This window comes from Labrus mixtus, chromosome 9, assembly GCF_963584025.1.
Source record: "Labrus mixtus chromosome 9, fLabMix1.1, whole genome shotgun sequence".
Lineage (NCBI taxonomy): Eukaryota > Metazoa > Chordata > Actinopteri > Labriformes > Labridae > Labrus > Labrus mixtus.
In genome coordinates this window covers 13,887,341-13,901,156 of record NC_083620.1, presented here as the reverse complement: position 1 = coordinate 13,901,156, position 13,816 = coordinate 13,887,341, and the positions used below count along the sequence as shown (strand labels likewise).

At 39.0% G+C, this 13,816-nt stretch overlaps 1 protein-coding gene across 1 annotated transcript in view; it reads right to left on the bottom strand.

The window, feature by feature from the left end:
* Positions 1–12,907: 12,907 nt before the first annotated feature.
* dync2h1 (dynein cytoplasmic 2 heavy chain 1) overlaps positions 12,908–13,816 on the bottom strand; it is a 143,070-nt gene continuing 142,161 nt past the window's right edge. Inside the window, exon 97 of the mRNA XM_061046384.1 lies at positions 12,908–13,741. Within this exon, the coding sequence (XP_060902367.1) occupies positions 13,580–13,741 (162 nt within the window). The 3' untranslated portion in view covers positions 12,908–13,579. The remainder of the gene's footprint in view (positions 13,742–13,816) is intronic.

Genomic DNA, 13,816 nt, shown 5'->3' with positions numbered 1-13,816 from the left:
CTCAAGGACATCCCTTGCTGGAGATGAGAGCAGAGTTTGGTGATTGGCCGAGGGTCTGAGAGGTCATTAATCTGCGCTGCTCCATTGGCTGTGACGACAGAGGGGAGGGGTTACTGCAGCTGGTCAGTTAGCTGCTGTCAGCTCTCTAATCTGGAACATTCTTCAATATTAGATGGAGTGCGCAGAGGATCACTGGGGCCAAACTGGATCTACTAAAACACTAGATTTCTCTGTCTTGTCTCCTTTAGTTTCTCACTGTTTTTTATTAGACGGCACAGAGTCCTGATTATTTCTGTATTTATGAGGGTTTAGGTGCAATTATTTTAGGTGAAAAGAGCCTCTAACCTCTTTTTTCTCTCTTTGAAGTATCATTAAGACACCCGCCCTGCCTATCAGCATGACAGTAACTATAATCTAGTGTGAATCAGTGGGGAATGGCATGTTCAGTGGTGCCTTAAAGCCATTTGAAATGATTATATGTAGCAGGATAGAAAAATTGCATAGTATGTTGTGTTTAGGGGGATTTATTTCTTGTTTGTGTTTCTTTATAAGAAGGCATATTAAAGCTTTCTTTCAGCAAAAACAATTCACATAAAAATAGTGCAGTTAACAAGTTAGATGTGGGGTAAATGAATAAAACAGATGACAGAATAACATCCAAAATAGAAAGAAAGTCAGAAAAAAATAATAATAATGGTTGATTTGGAATAGTTGTTTTTTTCAAGATTGCTGTTAGCATGTGTGTTACACGTTTGTGCCCGTATTGCTGTTAAAAACAACATGTGCAGGTAAGTGGGGTAAAAAGGTGTGTGCATGAACCATAGAGGGAGGCTGTTTGTAGGGTTTAGTATTTTATCCACTTTAATTATATTTTTATCGTCTTGTCCCACTTCTCATCCCCTCCTCTTAATCATTTTTATTTTCCACCCCTCCTCCATCTCTCTTCTCCCCTGCCCCATCGTCTTTCATAGGAGAGAGGATGGACAGTCCAATCTCCTCCAAGATTGTTTTCTGTTCTAGTAGGATCCTGCAGCAGCTATAGTGTTTCTGTTTACAGCTGCTGCATTCTTGTTGAAATTAAAGAATATAATTCAACTTGTAGTACAGCCAACATCTGCTGGACAGTACGCCATGGATATTTTAGAGGACGATAAGAAAGCATGTTACACAATAGAGAAAGCATGCAACACTTTCTTGTGTGGTCAGACCACAGAATTGCTCTAAAGCCGCTCGATGTAATACTGTACTGTAGCAGTGGACGGACACCATTTGAATTCAGAAGTTGGAATCCGAATGATTCAGACTGAAGGTCTCATGTATAATCAATCCAGAAAACAGCTTTTAGATAGTGTGTATGGCCAGTGATGGAGGCATTGATCCAGCAGAAAAGCACTTCAAATAGCACACTAAAACTTCAATATCTGAGACAGAAGTTGCCAGTGCTTTAAAAGTATTTATAAACAGTACGAAATATAGAAGGAGCCAGAAATATATAGAAACTAACAGAGAAAGAATCCTTCTTAAAAAAAAGGGTTTTAGCTGATTTTATCCACTCCAGTGAGTCAAAATTCAAATTGATGGACTCAAAACTCATTGCCAATTTCAAAGAACGACTGAAACTTAATGTTGGTTTTTTGTGGAACATATCAAACAAATTAAGTTAGAGTTTAATTTTATCAGTGTGTTTTAAATTCTGAACAAGACGTAATTCATGTATCAATCTGCATGTGTTCTATTAAAACCAGAGTTTTCCAAATAGTACCCTGGTGCTGTGTGATCTTTACAACAGCCCATGCCATCTGTTGAGCATCTGTACCAAATGGAAATGGAAAAGACAGCAATTCTGGTTGTACCGACAACTCCAACAAACTGCTGAAGCTTACTTTAATAGGATGCTGGGTGAAGTGCAAAAAACCTGGAACAAAATATTTTCAAGCTGTTACACAAGGCACCAATGGGGCAGAGGTTTTACTCTCTGTCGATGAACTCTTGTGCTGTTTGGGAAACTCGCTTGAATTTTTTCATTTTCAGAAGAGAGGCCAGCAAACATCCTTTACAAACTGGATGATGAGAGCAGATCTTTTTAAAGATTTTGAAAAGGGATCGGATACTTTCGAAACTTAGTGCTACATTAAAGCCAACCGGAGCCTCTAAAGTGCTTTGAAAGAGTACAAGAAGTCTTCGAGCACTGGTGTATTGACTGCATACAAAATTCATTTTTGCCCTCCCTGTTTTATTGGGTACATCTCTTCTTCTAGACATGCTTCTCTCATAGTGCATTGAATATTTGGTAACTGCAGCAAAGAGGAGCCATCACAAGCTGTTTTGTTGTTAGTGCATAGAAGAGGCTTTTCAAAGAGATGTGTCCATGTGATTTACTTTTCAGCAGAGCTGGGCACAAGTCTGATAATCTATGAATCTTTAATTATCGATGTTCACTTTTAAAATTTATTTTATCTAGAATGTTAATGAAAACATGATTATTGAATCATTTAACTTCCAGTGAATGTGGTTTCTGATTACGCCATTTTCGTTACTTGAATTCACTGTTGCCAACTCAAGTCAGCTGACCTAATTTGCTCCTGACTCTCATGAGAGAAGAGACTGTCGACCCTTTTTTTAGCTGACACATCTGTATCGTGTGTAATACTGGCCATGGAGGAGAGAGAAAAAGGCTTGTTTCTACCCAGGCTTTCATTGGCAACAGTAGCCTAGACCAGTGAATGGAAGGTTCTGATTGGTCAAATAAGGTGTCAATTGAAAGGTTGGAGTTCATGAATTAGTGCAGAGTAAATGGTTGAGAAGTTTGGCCTGAAGTTTGTGCCCATTCTTTCTTTTTTTAAGAACACAAGATAATGGCAACATATCTTCTAAGCTTGATTTTTCAAGGAACCAAAACACTATGTATGTCCAAAATCAAAATTTAAAGTATTTTAAAAATTGCCAACACTCAAAACTATGAGATGCCTGTTGTAACACAGCCTGAATAGTAGATTTCAGTCCCGCCTGTGGCAAGGCAAATAGCCAATAATCATCAAGAATTTTGGGGTGACACCTGGGGAGGACAATACAATTTCAACGAGGGCCCATGCCACCTCCTCTGGACACGGCCGTGCATGGCTGGAATCAAAAGAATCATAGTTTTCTAGCAATGTGTAGCATGAGTGGTATTTGTACACATTAGTTGTGGAAAAAAATCGACATAATGAGAAAATACACACTTATAGGGGAGGTGATATATCAAACATGTTTATATTATTTGTAGATTTTCAACCCAGACATTTTTAAAGGTTAGAGTTACTAAGTCGTCATGGCCTCTAAGAACTGATGATGTTTTTGTTGTTTCTTGATAATACTGGTTAACACAAATGATCATTTTAACTTCAGTTAATTTTCATCATGTAAACATGGATGGTGAGCAAGGACTGGGAATGTATAACAAAGTGGCAGACATAAAGAAACCGCAATCCAATAACCTTGAATGTTTTCAATTCAGAACTTGAGAAAAAGGGTTCGCAATATATCTGTAGCTTTGATGTTAATTATAAAGTTACAGAAACCAATGCTAGTGCAGAGCAGCTTACAGTAGAAAAAAAAAAGATCTATTGGACCATTTTGACAAAAAAAGTGCAGTTTGAAAGGGAAAGACATCCTTTTGTCCTATTCTTTTTAACCAGTCACTAGAAAAAAAAATGTATGAGAGACGACAAAAAGTCCTGAAGGAATCCTGTCTTACATCTAGCATTAATACGATAATCCCCTTACTCTGCAAGGAGATCATGGATCACAGTAGCAGGAAGAGAGAGAGAGAGAGAGAGAGAGAGAGAGAGAGGGGGAGAGACAGTGACGCAGGAAGATCGTTAGAGAAGCAAAGACACAGAGGAGACAAAGAGAAGTGAGAAGTTGTAAAGAGAGCAGGGGAAGAGAGGAGAACGGGTGAGAAAAGGATGTAGAAGAAAAAAGCTTAAGAGGATATGACAGAACAAAGAAGAACACTAAGAGAAAAAAAACAAGAGTTAAAGCAAAAAAGAAAGCAGCAGAGGAGGACAGATTATAAGGCGAAGGCAGAAAAAGAGCAGGAAATTCCCCCTGAAGTGTGTTTGTGCCTCCTGAGAGAATCACCGATCAGAGAGACAAGTGACCTTGTGGTCATCTGTCAGCCCCTCCGACTCTGCTGGAGGCAGGATATCTCTCCAGGGAGGGAACTCGCTGACACATAAACACACTTGAACACACACCCGGTTTCACACATTTATACTGAGGAAAAAAAAATTCTGTTACTACATTTCCCATGCTATGTATCAATAAAGTAAATGGCCTTAAATAACATTTTCTGTTTTCACTTTGCTCATAACCAGTCTCCCGAGGCTTTTATACATGACATTCCCAACATACAGAAGAAGTGCCGAGTAGAAACAAACATGTTTCACTATCTGTATGTAACTTCAAAATACTGTTCAATCTATTTAAGATGAATCATTCACCCAAATTATCTTCAATATTCCTTGACTACAAAAAAAAAACTGCAGTTCATTGATTGTCCACTTGATTCTTGCTCCAAAAGACAAGGAATACACTTTAAGCCCATTTTTATAGGTCCACTTTTGAAGCAGACAAACTTGTTTACAGACAGGTACAAACCCTGTTTTTGGTCTCTAGCTCTTTTCATTATTGTTAAAAACTGTACAGGGGATTTTTACTATACAGTATGTCATCTAATTTGATTAAGGCGAAGAGTTATGGCAGTTTGCCAGAAGGCTAGGCTTCATTTGAGCTAAATCTTGTTACTAGCCTTAAACTGTCCTCTTTGTTTGGATTGTTTTCATTTTTCGGAAAATGCTGGCTAGTTCAGAAACTAGAGGCGCTAAATGGGCATGTTTCAGCAACCAAGATATTCATTCAGACTGCTTCAACTTCATCTCTTTGTCTGCTCCTGGATTGGCCCGACGTTAGTTGGAGCCAGAATTTCCAATATGGTGACTGCCATTGTAGGGCTTCATAATGCCTCTTCAGGATCAAATGGTTGATGTCCAAGTTTTATACAGTCTATGTGATCGACAGATATATCAGTTTACAGTTAGCAGTAATGTGCACACAGACTTGTGTCGGTAAAAACAGTACTTAGCCTTGACTCAAAGCCTTAGGGTGCACTAACACTAGGCAATCCGTACCATACCCAAGTACGCTTTCAACCCCAAAGTCCAGTTCATTTGACCAGTGTGAGCGCTCAGATCCTTGCTCAAACCTGTACACTTCCTTAGCCCTGGCACGTTTGGATGAGGTGTGCTTGGGCATGGAACAGTTCATGCACGTGCACAAGCATGGATACATAGTATAGACAGCCTTCATTATCGAAAATCCTGGAGTGTTCAGTCTGTATCTGACTAACAATGACTCAAAATAAGCCACAAAGTCAGTGAAGTAGCTGTAGTAGATCTACCTATGGTCATGATCTTTAGGTAGTGATTGTAAGAATAATATGGCAGATATAATGGTACAAATGAGATTTTTCCCCGTTGGCATACCCTAAGAGAACAAACAAGGAGCTCAGACATCCAGTCAAGTATTGGCAATGTCCTTTCCCATCAAAGAAAGCCAACTTATGTGGTTCAGGTATCTGACCCGTGGACGCCTCCTCTGTGAAGTTTTTCTGGGATTGTCCAATCAATACGAGACATTGGAGTAGCTTCTATTCGTACTACTTTTTTAACAAGGGAAAGGTCCCTTTAAAGGTCCTGTTTTCATTGCTCAAGAATCCCCCAAAGCCTTTCAATCAGTTCAGCAATGATATAATAGGAAGCACTTACAAAACTGGGGAGATTTTTTTGTCTGCCATTATTTCGCTACAGTTCCTTTTTCTCAGAGTGAAAGGCCAGGTCAGTGCTTCTCACATGAATGTGATGTGAGATCATTTGGAGCATACATCTTTTCAATGCGAGTGAAAATGCTGGGCAATTATTTTTATGTTCGTTGCAGATGGTATAGTGTTATTAGCAGGTGCAGGACAGTTTCACGCTGGCTGAGGTAGCACTTGTATAGTGCAGTTACAACCTTAATTCATATTCTGGATGAGGGAGCTTCATTACAGAAAGGAATTACAGTGATCGTGAGGGTAATGTTTAAAGTGCTGCAATATGTTTTCTCAAGGGTGAAAGGATCAAACTGACACAAATGTTCCATCACTTTGATGAAATGAAATAAAACTTTAAAGATGACTGAAACAGATGAGTGTAATAATAGAACAAATCAATATGTGTAGATGGTGTTTTTTAGGAGGTTTATGAAGCAAAGAGGAAAAAGGAAACAACTATGTAAAGAAAAATGTAATCACAGTATGCAAAGTATAAAACATAAAGGGATGTGACAGCAAATTACAGCAAAATATGCAGGCTGTGCAAATATGCATTATGTATAAAAAAAAAGAAAAAAAAAAGTGTCTATGTGGTGTGAAAGCTTTTCCTCTTATCAGCAATTTTTCAAGGATAAGGCTGCCAATGTTTTATACTTCCTTTAATGTCAACAAATCCCACCAATAGGCCAACACCAGCCGTGTGTTTGTTCGTCGCTACTCTGTTTGTCCCCAAAAGCACTTTTGATCCTGCTGAATATGTAAGTCTGCAAGAAACAGGTCAAATAACTACATTTTAAAAAATGCTTGTACGACAACATGTAACTGTTACACCGTTTAATAGTCGTTTAAAAAGTCGGTCGAAGAGTATGACAACTTTCAACAGTGAGAATAGTGTCTCTCCCATGTCCACAGATGTCAGCCTCCTGCTTGTAGCACTAATTGAGTTTTTGCAGCAGGCAAGAGGTTCTCTTGCAAGAAGTGCGTCGGCATTACGGTACTAGCCGGTTATCCCATCTCGATACTGTGTGATACAATGCCTGAGCTCAAGAGACGGAAGGGGATGGTGGCGGCTGAAGCTAAGAGGTGAAAATGACCGAGCAAGAAACAGAGTGTATCTCCCTGCAGATATTATTCAGATCGGGAGGAAATGTTTGGCTGAAATGATATGGCGTTATCGTTGTCCCGTGTAGCAGCTTTACAAGGTGCAGAAAGTCAATTAACACAAGCTATGTCTCAGGTTTGCATATAAATAAATAAAAATGTGTTCAAAATCCGGTAATATTACTATATCTTGTCAGTCAACATGGCTCTTTGGTTTCTAACACTTTCCCTCTGCCTGTCAACAAATGCACCATGGTTTGGCCCCAACGTGCACCAAACCAAATGCCTACATAATGTTGCTGGAAAAAGCTGTACTTTACATGTTTTTGAGACAGGTAACTAAATAGGAGGGAGTTCTGCTTTTTATGTGAACAATCTGAGAGTGAAAAAAACAAAAGAGGAGGCTGTTTGTGGGATTGACTGCATTGCAAGGAAGGATTATGTCACTGAGTGCAATAGTGTAGTTTATTGATTTAAAAAAAAAAAAAAATGTTTTTCGACAACAATGGAGCTCTGTGGCACAGAGGAATAAGTTATGTAATTCTTTGGCTGCAGAGACAGTAGCTGGCAGGATCAAGGGATGCAAATGTTTGTCAGTAGAAGTTACTTTCAAAAAATTTGATGAAAGTCAAAGTGAAAAGTAGGATCGTTAAAAAGTGTTACTATAGACACTATATTGGAGGGCAAGTTTTGGAACTTAATAATAATTAGTGATGCATTTCTGTGAGCATCACTTCAATGTTGCATGTGGTAACGCGTACAATCTTTAAATTCAGTTAAGTATATGCACATTAAAGGTTAAATTTCTATAAATATTCAAATAATAATTAGCCATGTGTCATAAGAAAATACATCATATCATTAATTAACCACATGGGAAATCTGAACATACAGTGACAGTCATTCAAAAGACAAATGGCAAACCACCTGCAAACAACCAGTCCATCATGGGAATGTTTGGGAACAAAGGGAGGAAAGCCTTCTCCTGACCTCTATTCATAAGGTGGGAAGTTCTACCCAGTACACCCAACCACTGCATGGTGTCTCCTAGTGGTGTGGAGGGAGATTGGGCTCGCAGTTTCCTACATAACGGTTTATTTTGTTTTATTGGGTGCTAGTTTTATCTGTGACTTTAGTTATAACAACAAATTAAGTAAAAATAATAACCCCCCCCAAAAAAATCCTGCATCTTAATTGCAGAAATTAAAAAAGTATTAAGCATAAAGTAGTTATTCTACCCACATTCCTTATTGTTGGTAACTAGCTGAAACAAAACAGAGCAGAAAGAATTGGCTTGTTATATACATTTATATCCATCAGAGGGCTAAATACATTGAGCTCTGGCATCATGGTGGCAGCAAGAATAATAAAGCTGCATAAATAAAGTAACTGCTGCTGTATAATGAGAGAAAAATAAAGCATCAGCCGAACAGAAAACATAGAAATTAAGCCTATAAACTTGAGAGCAGCTACAGCTCACCCACACACACAGATACAGATAAAGCACAATAACACAGAAGTTAACATCCTCTCCTGTGCAGGGACAACAATTAAGTTAGTTACTCACCTGTCTGAGCGGCTTTATGTAAGCTTTGTGCAGCACAGAGTCCTCCACAATCCTCTCCAGTTTCATTTTCATTACTTCATCATTGTAAAACAAGACGTTCACCAGTCATCTTACTGCAACCTCTCCTCCTACCTGCTATGAGCAAAGTTTTCAAAGAGGTTTAAAGCTGAATTAGGCGGTTCAGTTACATCAAGGATCATTGTGAACAGCAGAAAGGCCTCACATACTTCACTCTAGGTAGTTTCAAACTGCTTAGCAGAAGCAAAATTCACTTCTGGAAGATCAACCATAAATATATCACTATAGCAATACCCAGCATGCACCTGTTGGTCAGCCACATTGTAAGTTTCATAAAAGTAATCATATTTGTACCATTTGCAACTTCTAAAGCCCTCCCTGGTTTTCTTCCTGAAACAAAAAAACAAGCATAAATATTCAGCAAGATAACTAGCTGAGTGTCACCTCTCTGGATATTAAGCTCTGCCCTCCTGTGACCTAAAAAAAACATCTAAACATCAATTGGCTGTTGACGGTTGAAATGTCAGCTTCACAGACATCTGTATAGGCGGTGAGTCCAAACTTTGACCTTATCAAAACATTTAAGTAAAACAGCAAGGATACCTAAAAGGTTTTCAATTAAATAGTTGCCTTACAGTTGCAAATGTCAATTTGGGATGGACCCTTTTACCAGATCACCATTTGTTCCTTACTACACAGCTTACTGAGCAAATAGTGGTTAGTGGTACTTGTCCCCGAGTCTATTAAAGCTGCTGGAAACCAGATTGATCCCATTCATCCTGTCCTGTGGTCAGTGTTGCTTTCTCCTTTCTCTCCTCTACTTTGCTCCCCCTGCAATGTAATTTAGGCACTCACCTGTCCTCCTCCTGAGTTACACCTCCTCCTGGATGCTGTTGGCTTTTTCCTCTCACTTTCCACTCCTGAAACCCCTCTGCTGAGGTGGGACATAGTGTGACATCTTTTTAATCAAGAGTGTTTATTGTAGGAAACAGAACAAGGAATTGTGAGAATTACACTGTGCCCTGTGCGGAAGCTGCTGGAAGCAGTGGGAGAGAACACAGGTGTCATCGTCAGGTGAGTCAGAGATCAGGTTCTTGTCGTAAATCGTTTCAAAACCCTGAAAAAAACCCACCATAGAGTTGGAAAAAAGAGAAGTGCAAATGTTCAAATATGGATGCCTATCAAGTCAACTCATCTAACTTACATGTTCCAGGAATGTACCCATATGTTATGATGCTTAAGGTGATAATATCACAGTTCGACTTCATTTGATTCAATTTCTGCACTTCACCAGTTTGTTGTTATAATTCAGCTGGCTGTGGGTCATCTGAGGTTCCTCTGGTTCTAGCATTAAGAACGCGGTTACAGTCTAATGCAGCAGTGATCAACATTTTAAATCCAGAAACCCAAAAGAGAAATCCAGCCTCATGCAGGAAACCAAAACATTTGTACCACTCTAGCTTTATGGGGACCCACCAGATGTTACCCAGTTAGCATGCTGAGTGATGAAGTTAAAACACCGGGGTGACACACACATTACACAAATTGAGTAAGAATATTTGCACTAAACTAGACTTCTTCAAATCTGACTCCGTTCTGAGACGAAAGATCACATGTCTACAAGACAGGAAAACAAATGAAAGAGTCTTGTTCGTTTCTGTTTACAGCTTCACGTTTCTTACTATTTATTTTGACTTTGTCACAAATCTGTGTGTAAGAAAGATTTTCAGATAGAACGTGTAATGTTTATGTCTCACATAGGCAGCCTTCACGTAAGCAGTGACTTCTATTGTGGGTTAAACAAATAGGAAAGCCCCAAACAGTGAATGGTGGACGTCATACATATGAATGGTGTCATGATTTCCGTCTTGTTTAGTTTTGTATATATTTTCAGAGTTTAGATTTCAGTTCTTGATTTATTTTGTCTCATACATCCCTGGTGTTGCTTGTTTCCCTTGTGTGTTTCTTTATTTGAATGTTTCCTAGTTTAGTCTTTAGTGTTTCCTGTTTTATTTTGTCATTTCTTATCATTGGGTGTATCCGAATTGCCAAGTACCTACTCAATCTTTCAGTAGGCAGTAGGCAGTACCTACTATCTGTGCTGTATACTGTTTAGTACCTACTATTCAGTATGCACACACAGTAGGCAGATATTTGTTCCTACTTCATCTGATTCATTCAGTATGGAAATGACGTCATTTACGTTACCCGAACCGTCCGCATCCATCCTTTTTTTTTTTTTTTGAGTAATGCACATATGCAGTCAGGTAGCAATATACAGTATAAAGTAAAATAAACCAATAAAGACGCATTTAAATAGTGAAATCATTATTTAAATAAAGGGGGAATTTCCTGATTTATTTTGTAGTTCTTGTCCCTGTGTATCATGTCACTTTGTGTGTTTCCTTCCTTTTTTGATTTTTGTCAGACGTCTTCGTACCTGAGTTTTCGCTCCAGTGTTATGCTTCCTCGTCGTTGCTTGTCTTGTGTTTTCTTTGGATTTTGACTATGGACTTTTTATTTGGACTCTGTTTGGAGAAGTAAGCTGTAGTTTTTTTCGTTTTTGTGAATTAAATATATTTTTGTTTTCTACAAGTGGTGTCCTCCTCTATGTTTTTGAGGGAGTATGACAAATGGAGGTTATTAAATAAATACAGATTAGAAAATGGAATAGAGGAGAGAATGGTCAGAGAAAAGAGAATAGTTACTGTAACATAAAATAGGTTAAAAGTGAATTAAGAAGAAGTGTCGCAAAATTCAAGACATTTCAAGAAACTAATCATTAAATAGAATCCCCTGTCATGTATGTATGCGGCTATATTTCTGTGTGTTGAATGGAAGATTTGAAATTAGAACTTCATACCGTGCACTCAAAGTTTTCCCCAGATGTAGGGATGTAACATGTTCAGCATTTAAACCATGATTCATATTGTGTGGGTTTGTGATTACAAGTCCAGACAAACAGTGAAGTAAAGCAGCTACTGAACGCTGTCAGAAATATAATTTTATCACAATGGTTACACAAAACTGGCATGCTAATTTGTGATAACTGTGTAAAAACATTACTTTAGAAACAAGCCCTCAGCGAAGCATTTTTCTGTGTGATTGCTGCTGATGTTATTTTCTCACCTCTGCCTTCAGGGATAGTTGATTTCAAAACTTACCAAAGAGTTTTGTGCCAGCCCAGTATTGTACCAGCTTTGATATATGGGACATTACTTGATGAAAACTTTCTCTCTGCTGTCATGCTCATTTACTACTTGTCCTGACTTTCTCCACCCCCCATCTTTTTATTTCGCCCATGCCATCCTCATTTTCCTGTTTCTCAATTTTCACACACAGATTTTATAGCCTTTTTTCTCACTTTGCTCGCTCATCAACCCTCTCTCTCTCTACCTCTATCCCTCTGTCTCTCTTTCACTCTCTGACCCAGAGGGCCGTGTTTTGCCGAAATCCAATCCTCTCTTTTTTAAACCTGCTGTTCCATTTCACTCCCATTTTGTCACACTGCAGTGCACACACAATACCCACTCCTCCCTCATTCCAGCCCTTTTCTCTGTCTCCACAAATACACATCAAGCACACATACTCACACACACACACACAACACACACACACACACACACACACACACATTTGCAGAGTGCATACACAGACGCATTCCAAAAATTTGCACAAGTGAATACACACAAGTGAAAAAACAGGAGGATACAAGGGGGAAATGCTTAATTAAGCCATCAATCAAATTTGATGCTCTTGGTTGGATTCATACACAAAAACACACACAGGTGCACACACACACACACACACACACACACACACACACACACACACACACACACACACACATAAAAAAACACATAAACACACCCGTCCTTGTAGTACTGTGGCCATCCATCACAGCTTCACTGACTCTGCTCAACCTCAACTCACAACCAATCACACAGAGGTTAGGGACTGAGTGCTTGTGAATGTGTGTGTTTGTGTGTGTGTTTGTGTGTGCGTTTGTGTGTGCGTTTGTGTGTGAGAGAGACAACCACCATTTGCTTTGGGAACAGACACCGAGGCGTTTCATGCCTATAAAGCCCGCCTCAGCAGATTTGAGTGAGTGGCAGAGCGAGCAGAGTGAACTGTGATCTGTATTGTTTACTGTTGAACAGTTGTGACTGCTGATAATGTGCTCCGAAACACACCTACACACACTCACACAACACACCCCCACACACACAGTGAACTAGCACCTCTGTGTTGGTGTTGGTGTTGGCAGTATGATTCTCTATTTCTGCACGAATAATAAAAGCTGAATGGAAAGAAAACAACAGAGTTTGTTTTTCTAACCAAACACTTGCATAGTGACTACTGAAAGTAAATGAGATATAAATAACATTTATTTGGTCTTTATTATGAATAAATAAGGTCATAAATAAACTCGGGCAACTCCGTAACTATGAAACAAACTCTCAAGGCAAACAGGTTTAGCAAAATACAAAAAAATGGATCAAGTTGATGACTTTACAAGCTTTCATATACGCTTTTATACAATTTCATGTATTGCATTAGACGAGTGAAATAGTGTTTTATGCACCTAATCAGAGGTATGCAAGCTAGCTCCCGCTACAACGGAGATCAAACGCATGTTTTTATGTCACTAAAGATGTTTCAGCTGCTCTATTTTGCTGTCATGTCCATGAAAGGTAGAGATCATTAGAGTCATCGTTAAGCCAAAAAGCCGACCTCCATAAAGTAAAAGATTCACTAACGGTTTCCTCTTCCTCTAGTAACATAGTATGCAAATGAAGGTGACATGAAGTGGCTGTGTGTGTATGTTTTTTTGGTCTCCCTGTTGAGGTGCTTAATTAGAAAATGATAGTGTCAGTATAAGACATTGACATTTTGAAATGTTAATAATTTGTTCTGTTATTTGCTGCCCCCGTCAAATCTGCCTTTAATGACAATGTTATCTTCCCCTGAGGCTACCAGCACTCAGCAAAAGCCTTGTGTCGTAACTGTCTTAGCCTTCCTTCCCTAAGATGATGTTTTTGTCACTGCTGTTTGAGAAAGAGAGCGGCTCCGGTCTGTATCCACTGGTTTGAATTGGTTCCACAGGGGAGACTGATGTGTGTGACCACCTTCACCCTCTCCGAGCTGGTATACAGCGGCAGCCAGATATTGTCCTCGGATGCAGTGGAGTCTGCAGAGGACTTCTAGGATGAAACACAGAAAAAAAAACGAATTAATCAACAAATGTAAACTGTACTGAATAAGTATTTTAAATGTAT